The sequence below is a fragment of the Chiloscyllium plagiosum genome, unplaced genomic scaffold (genome assembly GCF_037043375.1).
Source record: "Chiloscyllium plagiosum isolate Xiang-an unplaced genomic scaffold, Cpla_swu_hap1 HiC_scaffold_6, whole genome shotgun sequence".
Taxonomy (NCBI): domain Eukaryota; kingdom Metazoa; phylum Chordata; class Chondrichthyes; order Orectolobiformes; family Hemiscylliidae; genus Chiloscyllium; species Chiloscyllium plagiosum.
Window position 1 is genome coordinate 88,285,284 of NW_028270144.1, and position 19,156 is coordinate 88,304,439.

A 19,156-nucleotide genomic window follows, 5' to 3' on the forward strand; every position below is an offset into this window, starting at 1 on the left:
TGACTGGTGCCTTAGAGCCCACTATACATAGCAAAATAATGCACATCATCTGCCAGGGTGGAGGTAGGTAGTTGAGTGAACAGAATTGGAAAGAAAAGTGACTGAGAGAAGAGCTTTAAGGTTCAGCAGCAGTAGGACACTAAATCCTGGGATTTAGGAGCCCTGGGGTTTGAAGACTTGAGCTCGAGGCAATGGATATTTGTGACATAGTGCTGAACGATAGTTGTTATCAGAAACCTTTGCAAATGTAGATTACCCTTACCCGTTTGCCCTAATCCACGCAGGATATGTTTGGCAAGATAAGAGTCCTGCGCATGTGCGGCCGCGAAGAACGCCGTCCTCTCTCCTCGGCTACCTGTTGACGTTTATGCAAAGTGTTGTATCCGGAAGGTCACCCCCACGATATAGTTGTGGAGAATGGGAAGGGCAGAGGAGCTGCAGGTGCCTGACTATGTGCTGGTGTACGAGGAGGATGAGAATGCCCAGCTTTACACAGGGCAGAGATCGGACTTCCTGAACAAGGTGGAACAGACTGGACTTGTCCTGGATCCTCCTGGGACTTGCACACAAGACAGTGAGGGGCAGAGAGCCAAAACTCAGATCATTAAAATCAACGCTCCGTTTGAGATCCTTAGCCATGCAGCGGAGGAAATGAAATTGAAGATGCCGTTGGCGGTAAGAACATCAAAAAGTTTTTTTTTGTTATAAAACGATTCACCTTCTGGGTGATCCAGTCCCAAAAAAATTCTGTTGCTTTCACACAGAAAACAGCACAGGCATTCTCAGAAGGACACACATTATCTGATTAGAATTTATAATTTATTTACTTATTGTAAATAAAAGGTGTGTTGTTTACACGGACAGCGACATTCATAGCGCGCATCACTGGACTTTAAACTCTTGCCACACGGAACTTTATTTCTTGCAATGATGTGTATGATTTTATTTGTAGTGATATTCAGTCGTTGCGAAAGATCTTTCCGAGGAATATTGTGGGAAAAGGCTTTCTTTTTCTAAAGGGCATTGTCTAGGCATGTCATACGGTTCATGTTATCAAAACCCATCTCACTCCAGACGAAGCACTTAGAAAGCATAAGCACAGTCCGTAAGATCTTCCTAAACCTGATTTATTGATCAGAGCCTGCTTAGTAGTTACCTAATCCAATTGGCAGACCATAAAGACTACAAACCATAACCTTGGGGAAAAAAGAACGTGTCATAAATGAAAAAAATAAATTAAGCAAAAATGTTTTTTTTAAGTACTAAAGTCTACAATGTTGCTATTAATAGAATTTAACAAATCAGTTTAATTATTGAACAGTAAATAGGAAGCTGATTTCTTTGTATCTGATAAAGTTACGCAAATAAGTGAGTGTTCTCGGCAAGCTATTTGACAGTGGAAGGCATCACTGAGTCAATGTTGTCTCCACCTGACAATCGCTTCCATGAAGGCTCACTGGAGACCTCCAATCAGCAGCTGTTTCCTCTTCCCGAATCAGGGAATACCATCTTTCGGTGAATGGTGCCCAGATGTGCTGGACAATGCACCTGGCCCCATTCCCCACCCACTGGTCCCGAATGTGATGACGGGGTGGTATTTCTCAGTCCCCTCGGCAGAAAACTAAAAGGGGCAAGGTGTCTTCGAATACAGTGTTGGGAGGCGCTAAGGTTGTTGCTAGGTGGGTTGCACTGTTTCAAAACTAATTGTGAAAAAATCGGTAACAGAAAATACTTAGAGAGTAGTTAAAATAGTAACCGTTTGTACATATGTTACCTAGGTGTCGAGAAGGAACAGTGGGGATAATTTGGACCGTGGATTAATCCGGAGAGTAAAAGTCCTGAGAACGGTAGGTGGCTTTCATCCCCAGGATTCCGAGGGAGAGGGAATATGTTTTAAATATGCCTTAGGCTTCATTATGGTGCCATATCTGCTGAGTTTCTCCAATAGCTTTTCAAATCCTTCCTCTGATCTTCATCATACTTATGTTGTCCGTGCTAATGCTTCACTCACCACACCATCATTCATCTCACGTCCTTGCTGTGTCTACATGACAACTGTAAAAGTAAATAACTGTCTCCAACTTGAAGCAGAGTCTAGGTTAGAGCGGTCCTGGAAAAGCACAGTAGGTCAGGCAGCATCCGAGAAGCAGGAAAATCGAAGTTTCGGGCAAAAGCCCGAAGGATGCTGCCGAAGGGCCTGTTCTGCGCTGTATTGTTCTATGTTCTATGATGCTGGCTGACCTGCTGTGTTTTTCCAGCACCACTCTAATCTAGACTCTGATTTCCAGCATCTGCAGTCCTCACCTTTGCCTAGTCCAACTTGAAGCAGCTTTTCGAGTCGCTTTTTAAAGCATTACCCCTACATTTGGTATGCAGTCGTGGCGTTCTCACTAATGACTAAATCATTTTTTTTGTTTATTTCACAGATGAGCATTGAAACTTTTATACTCAGCAAAACCAATACAATTTTTAATGTTCTTAAACATTTCCACTCATGGTTCATCCAATCAAGTCAGTTCTTATATAACTCGATGGTTGCATTCCGGCGAGTTCCCGGTGTTAAGGGAAAATCCCGGTTTAGAAACAGTGCTGAAAGTGTTGGCCTTGTAATTACGTTACAGCCAACACACGTTTTAAAAATCCGCTCTTCAGAAACAGCGTCCCCAATTCCTCAATCGCGTTACAGCGATTTCGCCTTAACCAAATGCGTGTTATTGCAGAAGCACCTGTACTAAAATGCATGTCCTGGACACGTAAAAATACTGTCCGTAGAAAATGTCAAGTTTTCTTTTGATCATGGTGGGACCAGGGGTTTCAGGCAAGGTCGCTGGTGGCACATTCATGGCGGAAGGTTGAGCCTTATTGCTGTAAGGTGCCTTTTGCATATTTCACAGTGTCATAAGATCAAAGAGCACAAAAGAGGCCGTTCCACCGATCCAGTCTGGGCTGTAAAATCCCACTTTCCAGCGTTTGGAGCATAGCATTGAATGTTATGATATTTCAAGTGTTCATCTACGTACTTTGAAAAGTTTGTGAGATGTCCCGGCGCAACTCCCCTCCCAAGCATCGCATTCCAGATTCCAACCACTCTCTGAGTCGAAAATAATGTTTCCTCACATCCGCTCTAAATCTCCTGCCTTTCACCTTTAATATTGTGCCCCCTTGCTATTGACCCTTCAATTAAGGGGGACAGCTGTTTCCTACCGATCTAATCCATGTCCCTTATAATCTTGTACACCTCAGTCAGCTTCACCCCCCCCCCCCCCCTCCCCCACCACAGCCTGTTCTGCTCCAAAGAAAAGAGCATGCAAGTTCAGCCTCTCTTTTTAACTAACATGCTGAAATCCAGGCAACAGCCTGGTAACTCTCCTTTGCATTCTTTCCAGTATCAATTACAAATTGTAAACAACAACTACCTGTTAGTCAAAGCCTGTGTTTAGAATGTCAACAATGTTGAGTCTGAGAGTTGGTTAAGGTTAAGGTAACCAGGCAATGCTGGAACTCAAAAGCTTGTGGTAACATAAATCAATGACTCTCCACTTGCTCTGCCCACATATCTGAGATTTTACCAGGTTCCTTTCAGCAGTTACACATGTACCCATTACAAAATGAACTACTTTCAGGCAAGAGTTAAAACCTGTGGCGCTGAGAAAGCATCCAGCTCCTCTGATGCTGCCTGACCTGCTGTGCTTTCCCAGCGCTTCACTTTTTGACTCTGATCTCCAGCATCTGCAGTCCTCATTTTCTCCTACTTTCAGGCAAATCCTAGATATTCAAAAAGCAAATTCATTATTGTAATTTGAAATGTTGCTTCATGTTTGCCATTTCAGATTGATGACTTTCGCAGAACGTATGTGTCAAAAGTGCAAAACTATCTTGAGACAGATAAGGAAGAAGACTATTACAGTGCACCTTACAGACATGAGAAACGACACCTGTTCAAAGGAATTGACAAAGAGGCCACATTTTTTCGTCCTGCCGTGAGATCTCTAATTGTAAATTGCATTCTTTGGTGTGATAAGCATTGTCCTAATTTGAACTCATTTGTTTATACAATAATAACTCTGCCCTCCTCGCTCCAAAAACATTCTGGAGTAATACTACCGGTGGTGACACCAAATCAAAAATGCTGGTTAGTAGAGGACAAACCAATTAACGCTTGTTAAGGGCAAAGCAGAGAGAGCTTTATAGCATCTTGAGGGAGTTAACTCATTATAATACTGCTACAGTTACAGTGCAAGACCACAAACATGTACAATTGTAGTTTTAGGAAAGCACTAATTTGTTTTAGCTAAAACAAACAAAAAGTGCCAACATGATTCTTTGTTCTACCTTCTATTACTTGCCTGTTAGCATATAGCTCTCAGAAATCTAAAAATGTGATTATAAGTATTTGCCATGTACACCGAATAGTGTGGTGCTGAAAAGGCACAGCCGGTCAGGCAGCATCCGAGGAGCAGGAGAGTCGACGTTTTGAGCATGAGCTCTTTATCAGGAAGAAACATCTAATGCAAGTTCACATGTAACCAAGGACATTACTCATGCTCAAAACGTATGTGCCTTTTCAGCACCACACTTTTCCACTCTGATCTCCAGCAACTGCAGTCCTGATTAGATTTAGATTAGATTCCCTACAGTGTGGAAGCAGGCCCTTTGGCCCAACAAGTCCACATCGACCCTCCAAAGAGTAACCCACCCAGACCCATTTTCCTCTGAGTAATGCATCTAATGCACCTAATGTCCTCACTTTCTCCTAGTTGCCATGTATGTGCATGTTAACAAACCTCATAGTAGTTAGTTGAAGCTTCTCACACTGGGGTATTGGACATTTTGATTGGTGGGACACTGGACAATGTGAATTTCTTGATGTAGTTTCTAGCAATTCCCACCAGATCATTCCTTTTCTCCAATACAGCACAAACCTTCATTTTTCCTGCTGGAAGACTAGAGGAGTGGGGGATGCCGGGGAAGGTGAAATGCAGCAGAGCCAACTGATTAAATATTCTCACATATTGACAATGAAGTCAATGAAATCATCTTACTTGTACTTGGAAACTAGAGGAGACGAGTGAGAAGTTGGGATTATCTTCACATTCTGGGATGATTCTGGAATAGTAACTAATTGTGGTCAGACAGGAATTGTGCTAATGGTGTTTGTGATCCAAACAGATTGGGCACTGAATGGTTAACTCTGTTGCTTGTCATATCTGGCCAAATCTGCATCCCTTAGATGGCAGGTATGGGGGTTATATTGGGGAAACAGTTAGAGTGCTAGGGATGAATGTTTTTAATGGGGACTATGATATCAACAGCTGAGGTGAGGATGTGGTTAAGGTGATTGGGAACTGATAGAGCCTTATTGTGAATGAAGTGCCACCAGCTACAAAATTGGAATTTTGGAAGTGCAACTATTTTGGGAGAATGATATTTCCAGGGACAAATGCAAAAGAAAGAACTCAGTATGGGAGGGCACTGTGGAGGAGCATGACATAAGAGAGTGATTAAAATTAGCCTTACGTGATTGGCATGATGACAGGAGCAATGCTAGTGAGATAGCAAGGTTAAGAAGAGGTATGAATATGGATTCACTAGCTTGGATGAAAGGATGGATAAAGGTGGTAATGGAATACATTGGGAAGAAAATGTTGAATTGAAATGAAATTTTTGGTGTACAGAGCAGTTGTTGTCATCATGTTTCTGCATTTCAGATAGACGTGAACTGTGTCTCTGTGATACTTACAGCACTAGATAAACTCCATCTGCATTGCCTTTGCTGTCTCTTCCAGGTTCAATGGGAACCCAGTGTTACCTAGTGTCCAGCTCCATAAGCATTCCGAAAAAACTTTGCAAAATCGATTATGACAAGTAAACACTGCCAGGATGGTTAATAATTATCTCTCCAATCAGGCCATTTTTCCTCAACTCTTAAGTGGCCAATATTACAGAGTAGGCCAGAGAAAATACATCTAAGAAAATCTAAAGCTCTCCTTGCAGCATGAAACATTAAAACTATATACTGGTAGAAGCTTGCTATCAATCACTCAGAAGACAATAACTTAATCCATTAAGTTGAATAATGCTTTAGTTCAAATATCATAATGATGACACAGAGTGGCAGTAGAGAAGAAATATAAGGGAATCAAATTCTGAAATCTGGGTGGTACTAGTTTTGGGAACATCCTGCCCCATGCACCCAAAGGTAGGCTGGTTATGATTCAGCCTGTTCAGCCGCATCTACTGGACATTTGAAGAGCATGGGGTGCTTTGATTGAAACATATAAAATCAAGAGAGAGTCTGGCAGGGTGGATGTGGAAAGAATGTTTCCTCTTGTGGGAGAATCTAGAACTGAGGGCATTGATTAAATGTTCCTTAATAGATAACTGATGTCCTGGATAATGTAAAATATAACTACTTGTCTTAATGCAACATACAACTACATTGCAACATACTTTATCCATGATCATGGTCCTTACAGGAAATAGTACATAGTCATCCCAGCTTCTAGTGGATTCACTCCTCCACATTTCACTGAGTATTAATGTCCTATGTTAATCAAAGTTCCTCTCCCTCAACATTCTGAGAATTTCTTTTAGTAGTGAAGACCACTATGGTGATTACTTCTCCTGGCCACAAAAGAGTGAATCTTCCACTGTTCTTAAATTGCTGTGGGTTCCTTCTCTTCTGCTAGTTCCTTAGTTTCCCGCAGCTTTCTGCCAAGTAGCTAACATTGTATATTCTTTTCCTTCTGCAGATTGTTCCATGTTTCACTTTTCTTGCTTTATTTCTCTTTCTGTTGCTGTTCAAAGTTTATGAGACAGTCTGCAATAACAAGAATGTTTACTTCTTCTGCCTTTTGTTTCTACATGTTGTTGACTTTTTTGTCAAACAGAGCTCACTGTAGGTCATGTAACCCTTTTCATTATTCCATTTTGTCCTCAAATAACATGACAGTCCAAGGTATAATCATCTTATAAAACCTAACATTCATAATAATGATCTGCTCACATTCAATACATTGGGAAGTCTTTGATTCCTTTAAGCAGTGGATAGAAGGAGATAAATTAAAAGTGGGAGAGAAACATGGACATGGAATCAGATTATTTAAGGGGTAGAGTGAAATTCTCACTCGACTAGTAATCCAGCAACATGGGGACATGGACTCAAATCCCACCATAGAAAATAGTGAAATTTGAATTTAATTAATAAATCTAGATTAGTTTAGAAATAGTTTAATGATCACCATGAAATTATTGCTGATTGTTGTAGAAACCTACCTGGTTTACTAATATCATTTAGGAAGGGAAGGTCTGCCAATTTGGCCGACATGGTTCCAGATCCACAGCAATGTGGTTGACTCTTAAATCCCTCCGAAATGATCTAGCAAGCCACCCAGAATTATCTAACAAGTACAGGGTCTGAAAAAAGGAACAAAACCAGACAGATCACATGGCATAGACCAAGACTCTGAAAGGATAAATATTGGAAGCAATTCTGAGGGACAGAATTAATTTGCATTTGGAGAGGTAAGGATTAATCAAGAACAGTCAGTGTGGATTTGTTAAGGGGACGTCAGGTCTGACCAGCTTGATTGAATTTTTCAAAGTTGAGACCAGGTGTATAGATGAGGGCAATGCCTTTGACATAGTCTCCTTGGGCTTTAGCAAGGCTTTTGGTAAGGTCCCACATGGCAGACTGATAGCAAAGACAAGAACGTATGAAATTCAGGGTAATTTGACAAATTGGATCCACAATCGGCTGAGTGACAGAAAGCAAAGAATGGTGGTTGAGGGGCATTTTCCGAATGGAAGTCTGTGGCCAGTGGTGTCCCACAGAGGTTAATCTTGGACCCCTTGTTGTTTGAGGTTTAAATAAATAATTTACATTTGAATGTAGAATCGTTGATCAGTAAGTGCACAGATAATACAAGAATTGATGGGGTGGTAAAAAATGAGGAGGACAGCTTTAGATTACAAGAGGATATAGGGTGGGCTGGTCAGGTGGGCTGATCAGTGGCAAAAAAATTCAATCTAGATAAATGAATGAGGGTAGGACAGACAAGTAAGGGAATCCATGGTAAATGGTAGGACCCTGGGAAGTCCTGAGGATCGGAGATTTTAGTGTGCATATCCACCTTTATGTAATAGGACAGGTGGATAAAATGGCTAAGAAGACTATGGTATACTGGCCTTTATCAGTCAAGACATAGAGTTTAAGAACAGGGGCTTTATGCTAGAACTGTGTAAGATGTTGGTTAGACCACAGCTAGAGAATTGTGTAGTGTGGAATCTTCATTTTTGGAGGGCTGTGATAGTCACTGGAGAGAGTGCAAACAGATTTACCAAGATGTTGCCTATGCTGGAGCGTTTTAGTCACAAAGAGATTGGACAGACTTGGGCTATTTTCCTTACAGCAGAGGAGTTTGAGAGAGGACGTAACTGAGTTAAGTAAAATTGATGGGGCACATATAGGATAGACAAGAAGGATTTTTTCTCCTTGATCAATGACCAGGAGGCATAGATTTAATGTAATGGGCAGAATGTTTAAAGGAGATCTGAGGAAAACATTTTTACTCAGACAGTGTTGGGAATCTGCAACTATGGGCAATTTAGCATGGCCAATTCGCCTAACCTGCACATCCTCGGATTGTGGGAGGAAACCCACACAGACACAGGGAGAGTGTGCAAACTCCACATAGACAGCTGCCCAAGGCTGGAATTGAACTCAGGACCCTAGCACTGTGAGGCAGCAGTGCTGACTACTAAGCCACTGTGCTGCCCTTAGTATAGTTAGGTTTGACTGGTGGGGTCACAATGATTTTAAACACCTTTTGCTGTGTTTAGAGCTCTACGGCTTTAGAACAGTACTCTGTTGATGATGTAGGGTCTTCCTCATTAATATGTGGTGGCTTGTACCACAACTGAGAAAGTTCTCCCAAGGAGTAGTCAATCAACAGCCTGACATAGTCATTCGATTGGAATCATCACCATCCCTGGGTTTGTCATGAAGTTGTGCTGATTGAAATAAATAAATCATCAAAACCTTTCCTGGGTATGTCTACATAATCTGAAATCAGATTTAGTTTCTTTTCGCCAAGTACTTAGGTGTTGTGTCTTAGGAGAGATTGTGTGAATTACTTAATTATTCTGTTGAGATAAGGGAATACCTGCACTACTTCATAGAATTTCAATAATAGATTTAATTTGAATCTTTTACTCATTACTACACTTTAATTGAAGCATGATGGAAAGTATGCAGTAGTAATATATCAATTTAGTGAGTCCTCCAATCTAATAGTTCCATATCTGCATAAGAGACAGGTATAACAAAAATACTGAGATGATTATACACTGACAAAAACATTCTTTATAAAAAGTAAATACATCAAATTCTGTTTGTTTTAGGTTCATCACATTCTGAATGGAATCCAAACACCCAATGATAAACAACAGGAGAAAGGTAAATTTAGGGAATCATCAATTTACAGCTTCAGTTTTTCTGTTCTGGAAGTATTTTTTGCTTTCCTTGTATTATTACAATTTGTGCTCCATCAAAGAGCTTATCACTGTTTTGATGCTTTGCAATACTTGAATGATGTTTTAATATTTTATATTTAATAAACTTATCATATCCTGTTTGCTGTACCTGTTATCATGTCCTTATAGTTGGAGAACCTAATGAAGGAACAGAAATGTGTTTACTTTGGCAAAGTTCTGAAGATAAAGGTATGTCATTCTGACAAGTGAGGGACATACTATCCCAATTCATTAAACTAACTTTCTTTGTTTTGTTTGAAGTAGTCTGATACAGCCTCTGGCAGGTGGTGAGAGTACCATTGCAAGGGAAAAACCCTTCATTCTCACTAACCTGTCTGCTGTAGATGCATCTGTCCATGAGAGTATTTACAATAGTGACAATTGCACAGTTCTCATGAAGATGAAATCGTAATTTCATACTGAGGGCACCTTGTATTGACTTGGGTAACATTACTACCATGCTAAATGATTAGGTTCAGACTGATTTGGCAGCTCAAAACTGGACACTCATGAGCTACAGTATGCCAGCAACTACAGCACTTGTGCAAATCATCACAATCTGTATGTCATGGCCTGCACATCCCTCTCAACCAAGCAAGATAGCAACTCTGGCTCAATAAAGGGTATAGGAGAATATGGCAGGAGCAGCATGTGGCATAGCCCTCATGTGGTACCAACCTTGTGAAGCTAAAATACAGCATTACATGTGTGCAAGCAGCAGAGACAGAATGTTATAGATTTAACTAATGGATCCAATGCAATGGATCAGATCTATGCTTTGTAACCCTGCTGCATCCAGTTGTAAATGGTGGTGAAAAGTTAAGCAACCAACAGGAGAAGGTGGGGTGGGGGGGGTGGGGCATTAACAGACATTTCAACCTCAAAGCATGAGGGTGGTTATCACATCGGTACAAAACACAATGCTGAAGCATTTACACCCATTTTCAGCCATGACCCATCTCAATCTCTTCCTGTGGTGGTCATCATTCTAAACATCAGTGATCAGCCAGTTCAATTCACTCCTTATGGTTTCTAGAAATGGCTGAGCACACTGGATGTCCTGGCTCTGACAAACTCCCAGCTGAAATATTGAAGATTTGTGACCCAGAACTAGCTGTAGCCCTAGTCAATCTTTCCAGTGCAGCTACCACATTGACATCTACCCCAAAATTACAAGTTCCCCAGATATGTTCTTTCTACAAAATGCAGGAAGCCTAATTTGACCAATTACCACTTCATCAATCTACTGTCAAGTGTCAGCAAAGTGTCAGGATGGTATCACATATAAATCTGGCACAAAAATATTGTCATTCATCAATCTTAGTCTATAAATGGCTTAAAGATGGTGTGGCTGGCAGAGGTTTCAATTCATGGGCATCTGGCACCATTAGTGGGGAAACCGGGAACTGTTCATTTCGGATGGTCTCTACTTAAACAGGGCGAGGACCAGAGTGCTAATGAATTTAATATCTTGAGTGATAGATGGAGCGTTAAAATAATAAGTAAGAATGTTCACACAAGGATACGTGAACATATGAATATGAGAAGAAAAATCAAAGTAGTGATTTGAATAAAATCAAGGAAATTTTGACATGAAGGGGCAGGAAATTTAGCAAAGATAATATATGGATATCACCTAAGGTCACATCTATGAAGCCATGATGTGGAGGTGCTGGTGTTGGACTGGGGTGGACAAAGTTAAAAATCACACAACACCAGGTTATAGTCCAACAGGTTTATTTGGAAGCACTAGCTTTAGAAGCTACCAGATGAAGGAGTAGTGCTGCGAAAACTAGTGTTTCCAAATAAACCTGTTGGACTATAACCTGGTGTTGTGTGACTTTTAACCACCTTTGTGAAGTAAAGCATTAAAATTAAAGGGGCTGTTCCTGAATGCACAAAATATTACAAGATAGTTGAATTAATGACTCAAATAGATATCAATGTGTTTGATATTGTAGCTATAAATGAGGTGTCGTTGTGAACTAAATATTCCAGGGTATAGCTTATAGAAGAGTTAGACATGTTAAAAAGAAGGAGGTGTGGCCCTGATGATAAATGACAAGGTGAAGGCAACAGGGAGAAAGCACCTTAGCACAGAAAATCAGGATGTCAAATGTGTAGAGGAAGAGCTAAGAAGTAACAAAGATCAGGAAATATAAAAACAGATTTAAATGCCATTCACAGAAAAATAAAAAAGGGAGAAGTTAGTAAACTAAAAACAAAACAGAGATTGCTGGAGAAGCACAGCATTGGTGGAAAGTTGAAAAATGTGATGCTGGGAAAGCACAGCCGGTCAGGCAGCACCTGAGGAGCAGGAGAGTCGACGTTTCGAGCATGAGCTCTTCATCAGGAATGACGACTCTCCTGCTCCTCTGATGCTGCCTGACCAGCTGTGCTTTTCTAGCACCATACTTTTCAACTCTGATCTCCAGCATCTGCAGTCCTTACTTTCTCCTAGCATCTGTGGAGAGAAAACAGTGTTGATATTTAAACTCCTGTTGCTCTTCTTCGGAAGTGGAAACATTCACTCTACTTCTGCCAGACCTGCTGAGTTTCTCTAGCAATGTCTGTTTCTTATTTCAAATTTCCAGCACCCACAATATTTTGTTTTTATTAATGGTTAGTAAAAATGGATCCCTTAGTGATGGGAAAGGGATTTTAAATGGGAAATAACAATGGCAAAGGTGTTAATGAATTATTTTGTTTTTGACTAGAGACCTAAGGGGCAACATTTTCACACAGAGTGATACGGGTATGGAATGAGCTGCCAGAGGATGTGGTGGAGGCTGGTACAATTGCATCATTTAAGAGGCATTTGGATGGGTATATGAATAGGAAGGGTTTGGAGGGATATGGGCCGGGTGCTGGCAGGTGGGACTAGATTGGGTTGGGATATCTGGTCAGCATGGATGGGTTGGACCGAAGGGTCTGTATCCATGCTGTACATCTCTGTGACTCTATGACTTCACTGTAGAATATGAAAGAATGTGCGAGAAATTACAGGGTCAACAAGTCTCATAAAAGTGAGGAATTTAAAGTAATTAATAATATTAATCATCATTTGGTACTACAGAACTGGAGTATTGCTGAAAAAATAGATATGTTATGTTGAAGCTATTTGCCTTGCACTCATCAGGACTTAATCACTGTTGCTGGTTAATTTCCCCTTTTAGTTAACTGTGGTTCTTCTCTTGTGCTTTTCAACTTTCTGAGGGACTTTCAATTCTGCAGGCCAATGTCTAGATGAACCTCTAAATCCATTGTTTGCCAACTTATACTGCTGCTTTCCTTCACTTTGGGCTTTTCCCCACCCTCTGAGTGGTCTTGAGCTTTGCCATCACTCGTATTCATTTTCGGCTCTTCCTGTCTCCCTCTAGGTCAGAGGGTTTGGCCTCACTTGCCACCATGTAATAATAAGAAATCTACACTCTTGTGAGTTCACAGCAACAGGGGCTTTATTAAACAAAACTAGATATAGAGGATAGTAAGACAGAACATTTTATCAGGAGCCCTACAGACCCAAGCTCTAGTTCCACTTGATCTGACATCATTTTGGAATAGAGAGAAAGTGAGGACTGCAGATGCTGGAGATCAGAGTCGAAGAGAGTGGTACTGGAAAAGCACAGCCGGGCAGGCAGCATCCAAGGAGCAGAAGCAGGAGAATCATTGTTTCGGGTATAAGACCTTCATCAGGCCCGAAACATCAACTCTCCGTCATTTTGGAATAGTTCCTTTCACACCTACTCAATAGCTGTACTTAAGTAAAGATAATGTTCTTTTTCCTCCTGTTCATCAGCATATCGCTATATGCTGGATCTTTTAAGTTCTTATCGGAATCTTCTGCAGAAGAACTTGTCTTTGACCTCATCCTCCAGTGACATAACCAAAAATTGCCCTTTCTCCCCCATGTTACTGATGTCCATCCAGGTCCTGGTACAGACAGAGTGCAATGCAGACGCCAATACTTCGATATTATCTAATGAGCATATAATGTTAGTGTTGGAGCTTATGGCTGTGAGTGTCAGAGCAAGTAACAATGCTTCATCATCAGAGATATGGTTTTCTTTCCTCTCTTTTCGATATCACTGTTGCTACGAAACTGACAGTTCTTGGGTGGCTGAAAACAGAAATTCAGAAGGGAAAGGCCTGGATCAGAGAAGGGGCAGGGTCAGGAAGGGTCACACCATAAGCAGCTTGCACATCCAACACAGTAGAAAGAGGATAAGGTAGTAATTAAGAGGGAGCCTAAGACAGGAGCATACTTTTATCTGGGATGACCAGAAATCCTTCCCACTTTTATCACCTGCCAGTGGTATACATTGGAAGAATTTACCATTTATGCTCAACCTGTGTGACCACGTTATATGTGAACCTGTCTTCCACAGCCATCAAAGTCCTTGAATGAGGCTTGAAACCAGACCCTCTGGCTCAGAGACAGGCTAGCTATCCACTATGCCTCACAGCTCACATAATTTTTGAATAACATTGAACTCAGTATTGATTATGTAGAGATTTATATTTGGACAAAGTTTTTCATTATTATTATTATTATTATTAATAAAACACATTGTTATTTCTGACAAACAGATACTGAGAAAGTAAGAGGAGAGAAAGACAGTATTTCCACTTTACAATACTTGTTAATGAAGAAAGCATTTACATCAGCCTTCACACTACATGAAGGGCCCATATGTGAAGAGAAAACACTAAAAACACAGAAAACAATAAATGGTGGTAAGTGGTGCAAGCCTCATGACCAATGTGACTAGCCACAGATGAATATTGGTGAGACTGGATATTATATCAGATATTCAAGTAACTAGTTGATACAAGATTGTGGTTTATGCCTTATCTAGTATTTTCCATCTCTCTCCCTCTCTCTCTCATTTTTTAAAGCAATCTTTAAAATCTACTTCATTGATTGTAAATTTCGTCAGGTGTCTAGAAGTCTGTTTATTTGGCTTAGTGGCAAATTTTACCTATATACATTTTTGTGAAGCACTTTAGTTCCATAGTTTCTTATGTTAAAGGTACGATATAAATACAAGTTATCAGTTAATAATAGGTGCAAGATTCCATATTAGCAACTTTAATCTTTGCTCAGCATCACAAAATTTTAAACAATGATAACTGAATTTGAAACGTTAACTCTGTTTTTCTCTCTTCAGATGCTGCCAGACCTGCTGAGTTTCTGCAGCAGTTTTTGTTATTTTTTAGAGTTTAGTCTCTGGCTTAGCTTATATTTTGCACATCAGTCACTGTAAACATATAAGTGATGCATATCTGCAGATCCTCACATGGATTTTGTTTGGATGTTTTGAAATTGAACATCTCTTCAGTTCAAATGCAGGAAGCTTGTTTTAAGTTTAAACTGCCCCCAACTTACTGGAATATACTAATCTTTCTGTTTCTAATGTTCTGACTGGTTACAGAATATAATACAACCATAGAATCACATGCTATCTTCTGTCTGAAAAAAACAGACATCAGTTTTTGCCTCAGTTTGTAACACAAACTCCCTGGGTGGTCATTTCAAATCCCAGATGTGAGGGTTTTCATTAGGTAAGAGGCTAAAAACATTTAATGTCTGAAGCAGAATTCCAACTCACCTCAAACACATCAATTCCAGTTTGAGTGGACATGGAACGAGGAGCAAGAGGCCCACCAATGTTCAATGGTCAGTTGTTGAAACCTTTTAAGAAGGTTATATGCCTTCATCTTAACAGTGGTCTAATTTTTAAAAAAATATTGATGCCCAGGGCTCCCTAGCCTCAGAAAACCCACCATGCAAAAGGATGCAAAAAGGACTGGATCATTAATGTTAATGCATTTAGTCATTTCGTACTGCAAACCTTGAGTATTGTGAAAAGAAAAGATAAACTATGTTGAAGCTGAGTTAAAACCAACTGTGAGACTGTTTAGAGCTTTGCAAGCAATGTCCAGTCTTAGGTGAGACATAATGATTTTGTGGGCGGCATGGTGGCATAGTGGTTCGCACTGCTGCCTCACAGCGCCAGAGACCCAGTTCAATTCCCGCGTCAGGCAACTGTCTGTGTGGAGTTTGCACATTCTCCCCGTGTCTGCGTGGGTTTCCTCCAGGTGCTCCAGTTTCCTCCCACAGTCCAAAAGAATGTGCAGGTTAGGTGAATTGTCCATGCTAAATTGCCAGTATTGTTAGGTGAAGGAGTAATTGTAGGGGAATGGGTCTGGGTGGGTTGCTGTTCGGAGGGTCGGTGTGAATTTGTTGGGCCGAAGGGCCTATTTCCACACTGTAAGTAATCTAAAAAAAATTTACTAAATAATTGTGAGTGTTATGCAGACAATCGAATTACAATTGTCAGTCTGGTTCATAATATTAGATTAGATTACAGTGTGGAAACAGGCCCTTCGGCCCAACAAGTCCACACCGACCCGCCGAAGCGAAACCCACCCATACCCCTACATTTACCCCTTATCTAACACTACGGGCAATTTAGTATGGCCAATTCACCTGACCCTGCACATCTTTGGACTGTGGGAGGAAACCGGAGCACCCGGAGGAAACCCACGCAGACACGGGGAGAACGTGTAAACTCCACACAGTCAGTCGCCTGAGTCGGGAATTGAACCCGGGTCTCTGGCGCTGCGAGGCAGCAGTGCTAACCACTGTGCCACCGTGCCGCCCACACTTGTGCTACATACATTAAAATACAAAGCTCTCTTCTTTGCAAGCAAAAGAAAAATGCACATGCCACGCTTGTTGCAACTGAACAAAATAGGCATTTCTGCTTCATTTCTCAGAGCTATGCCTTAATCAGTCAGTCAACCTAGTTGGTTTAAATTTAAACAAAGCTTGGCAGTTAACTGTCAGACATCGTTTAACTGATGCATGCTGCGTGGTCTTTCCAAATCAGAATCCACTTGCCAATAATTAGCAGCCTCTTCTCATGCATTATAAAGATGTTGTACATCTTTGTATTCTTATTAACTGTCCTGATTAATACAGTGTGAAAAGTGTCCACAAAAGTGTTTCTTTCTTGCACAGTATATTCTTTTATGGCACTGTTTGAGTCAGCTGGAGAAGTGCTTTGTCTTCGCCATGTAGAAGTGTTTGCAATCTGCCTACTTATCCCTATGCTTGAATACTATGTCCATCTTGCAATCTTTCCCGCTATTCTGAGTTTTATCCCCCGACAGCTAGTTTACTCCCCAGTAATTTCTCACTTCTGCCCTTTTCCTGTTTTGAAATATTTCATTTCCTACCTCTTCAGAGTTGCTCTGAGAAACTTTGTGATTGCTAACACATAACTCTTGTTAGAAGAGAACATATTAGAAATCTTGTGGTGATACGGCCAGGACAGCTCTGATAGTCTCTATATTTAAATAACAAATTAGTTGGGGCAATGCCTTTGTTGAACAAAACCTCAGGAATCAGCACTTTTATCAAGAACCAAATCTAGAACCAAAACTAATCCTAGGGTGCAACTTCAAGTAGAAATGGTTGTAATTATCATATACAATTGTATCTCTCCTCCTTAACAGAAAGTCCTTCTGCAATCTATGTTCATTGGCTTATTTAATTGGGAGTAAAGGAATCAAAATGGTTTTTGTTTCACTGCTTGTAATGCCTGATTTACATTTACATTGCAAATATGCATTAAGTGTAATAGGTCTTGTTAACTTTCGGCAGATCCACATAAAAATTGGAATGACCTTCTTAATCTGTGGGCCAGAACCTACAGATTGCAGCCATTATGGAAGATTAGAAGCTACTTTGGGGAAAAAATTGCATTTTATTTTGCTGTGATGGAACATCTTTTACTACACTTAATTACACCTGCACTCATCGGTTTGGCTGTTTTTATATTTGGTCTTTATTACAGGTAATGTAATTCACATGCTCAATTTCTAACAGCAATTTGTAATAATGGTTAAAAACACAGGTAGCATAGATGGTAATTTATTTTGTATCTAAGCTCATGCTGTCTGACTAAGAGAAGACCTATCCTATTGCTAAACCCCTAAAGACCATCGGGTTACACCAACATGTATGTGATGCCTGTGGCTGAGCTTCTGCTTATGATTATATTATTGATCAATACTGCTTTATCAGAAATGGCAGTGGCATATACATATCTTCTTTGAAAGAGACTAATGAGTTAATAACAAGGGGAAAGAAGACACTTGTCTATAAGCCCCCTCATTATAGCTGTATGGCAGAACAGAGAAAAAGAATTGTTAAAAAAAAGAGCAGTATATTAATATGGGTCAATTTAAGCTTTCATGAAGACTGGAATCATCAGGTTAACAGAAGTAGCCACAAGGAATAATTCATAGTGTATATTTGGGACACTTCCCTACTACCATGTGTTGTGAATCCAACCAGGAATCAGGCTATTTTGGATCTGGTGATGGGTAAAAAGGCAGATTTAATAATAATTTTTGAGTAAAAGATGCCCTAGAAAATAGTGACTGTAGCCTGGTAGAATTTAGCATTCAGTCTGAGAGTAGGAACTTCGCAGAGAAACAAGCTTAATTAAAGCTACTTACAAGAGAATGAGTTTAGAATTGGCTGGAGTGGATTGGGAAAGGAATTTAGCAGCAAGGATGGTTGAGAAAAATGATAGTTTTCAAGAAAGTAGTTCTTGGCTCATAGCAATGATATAAATGTGTTGCTGGAAAAGTGCAGCAGGTCAGGCAGCATCCAGGGAACAGGAGAATCGACGTTTCGGGCATAAGCCCTTCTTCAGGAGGGCTTATGCCCTGAAAGAAGGGCTTATGCCCGAAACGTCGATTCTCCTGTTCCCTGGATGCTGCCTGACCTGCTGCGCTTTTCCAGCAACACATTTTCAGCTCTGATCTCCAGCATCTGCAGACCTCACTTTCTCCTCATAGCAATGATATATTCCAGTAAGAAAGAAAAATTCAAGAAAGGGGGTAAACTAGCCACAATTAGCCGGGGAAGTTGAGGATGGCATCAAGTTGAAAGAGAATTTGCATTGTAACAAAAATTTGTGGCCAACATGAAGATTTGAGGAAAATAAACAACAAAAGATGAACAAAAAAAGGAAGGAGAAAGTAAGCTTTGAGGGTAAACTTGCAACTAATATCAGGACAAACAGCCAAGGTCTTCTTTAAATATATAAAAAGGAAGAGAGAAGTCAAACTGAGTGTAGGCCCCTTAGAGAATGAGATTGGGGACATAATAATGAGAAAAAGGTAACTGCAGAGGAGTTGACTAAATACTTTGCATAAGCTTTCACTGTAGATTACCCCTATAGCATTCCAAAAGTACGAACAAATCAGGGGGCAAAAAGGAGAGAGGAAATAAATACAATATCAATCACTAGAGAAAAGTAACTTATGAAATTAATGGGGCTAAAGACTGGTATGTCCCTTGGACCTGGTGGGATGCATCCTAGGATTTTAAACAAAGTAACTACAGAGATAGGAACCTTTGGAAGCAATTCCTGCAAGAATCCTTAAATTGTGCAAAAGTGCTGGAGGATTGGAAAACTGCCAAAGCAACATCTTTATTCAAAAAGGGAAGGAGATGTAAAACATATAAATGTAGGCCAGTTAGCTTAACATTTGTTATTGGGAAATGTTCGAATCTATTATAAAAGTTATAATAGGAGTG

The 19,156-nt window shown here is 40.4% G+C and overlaps 1 protein-coding gene across 5 annotated transcripts in view; it reads left to right on the forward strand.

The window, feature by feature from the left end:
- Window positions 1-293: 293 nt before the first annotated feature.
- The window catches only part of LOC122550753 (anoctamin-7-like), a 79,732-nt gene continuing 60,869 nt past the window's right edge, over window positions 294-19,156 (forward strand). For 2 of the 5 annotated variants that reach the window (XM_043691963.2, XM_043691961.2), the window contains exons 1-7: window positions 297-675; window positions 1,779-1,847; window positions 3,831-3,995; window positions 9,403-9,457; window positions 9,664-9,723; window positions 14,125-14,271; window positions 17,207-17,399. In XM_043691963.2, coding sequence (XP_043547898.2) covers window positions 418-675; window positions 1,779-1,847; window positions 3,831-3,995; window positions 9,403-9,457; window positions 9,664-9,723; window positions 14,125-14,271; window positions 17,207-17,399 — 947 coding nt within the window. In that variant the 5' untranslated portion in view covers window positions 297-417. Of the gene's footprint in view, window positions 676-1,778; window positions 1,848-3,830; window positions 3,996-9,402; window positions 9,458-9,663; window positions 9,724-14,124; window positions 14,272-17,206; window positions 17,400-19,156 lie in introns of all 5 variants that reach the window. The other 3 variants (XR_006311938.2, XM_087988181.1, XM_043691960.2) reach the window with 3 other exon arrangements.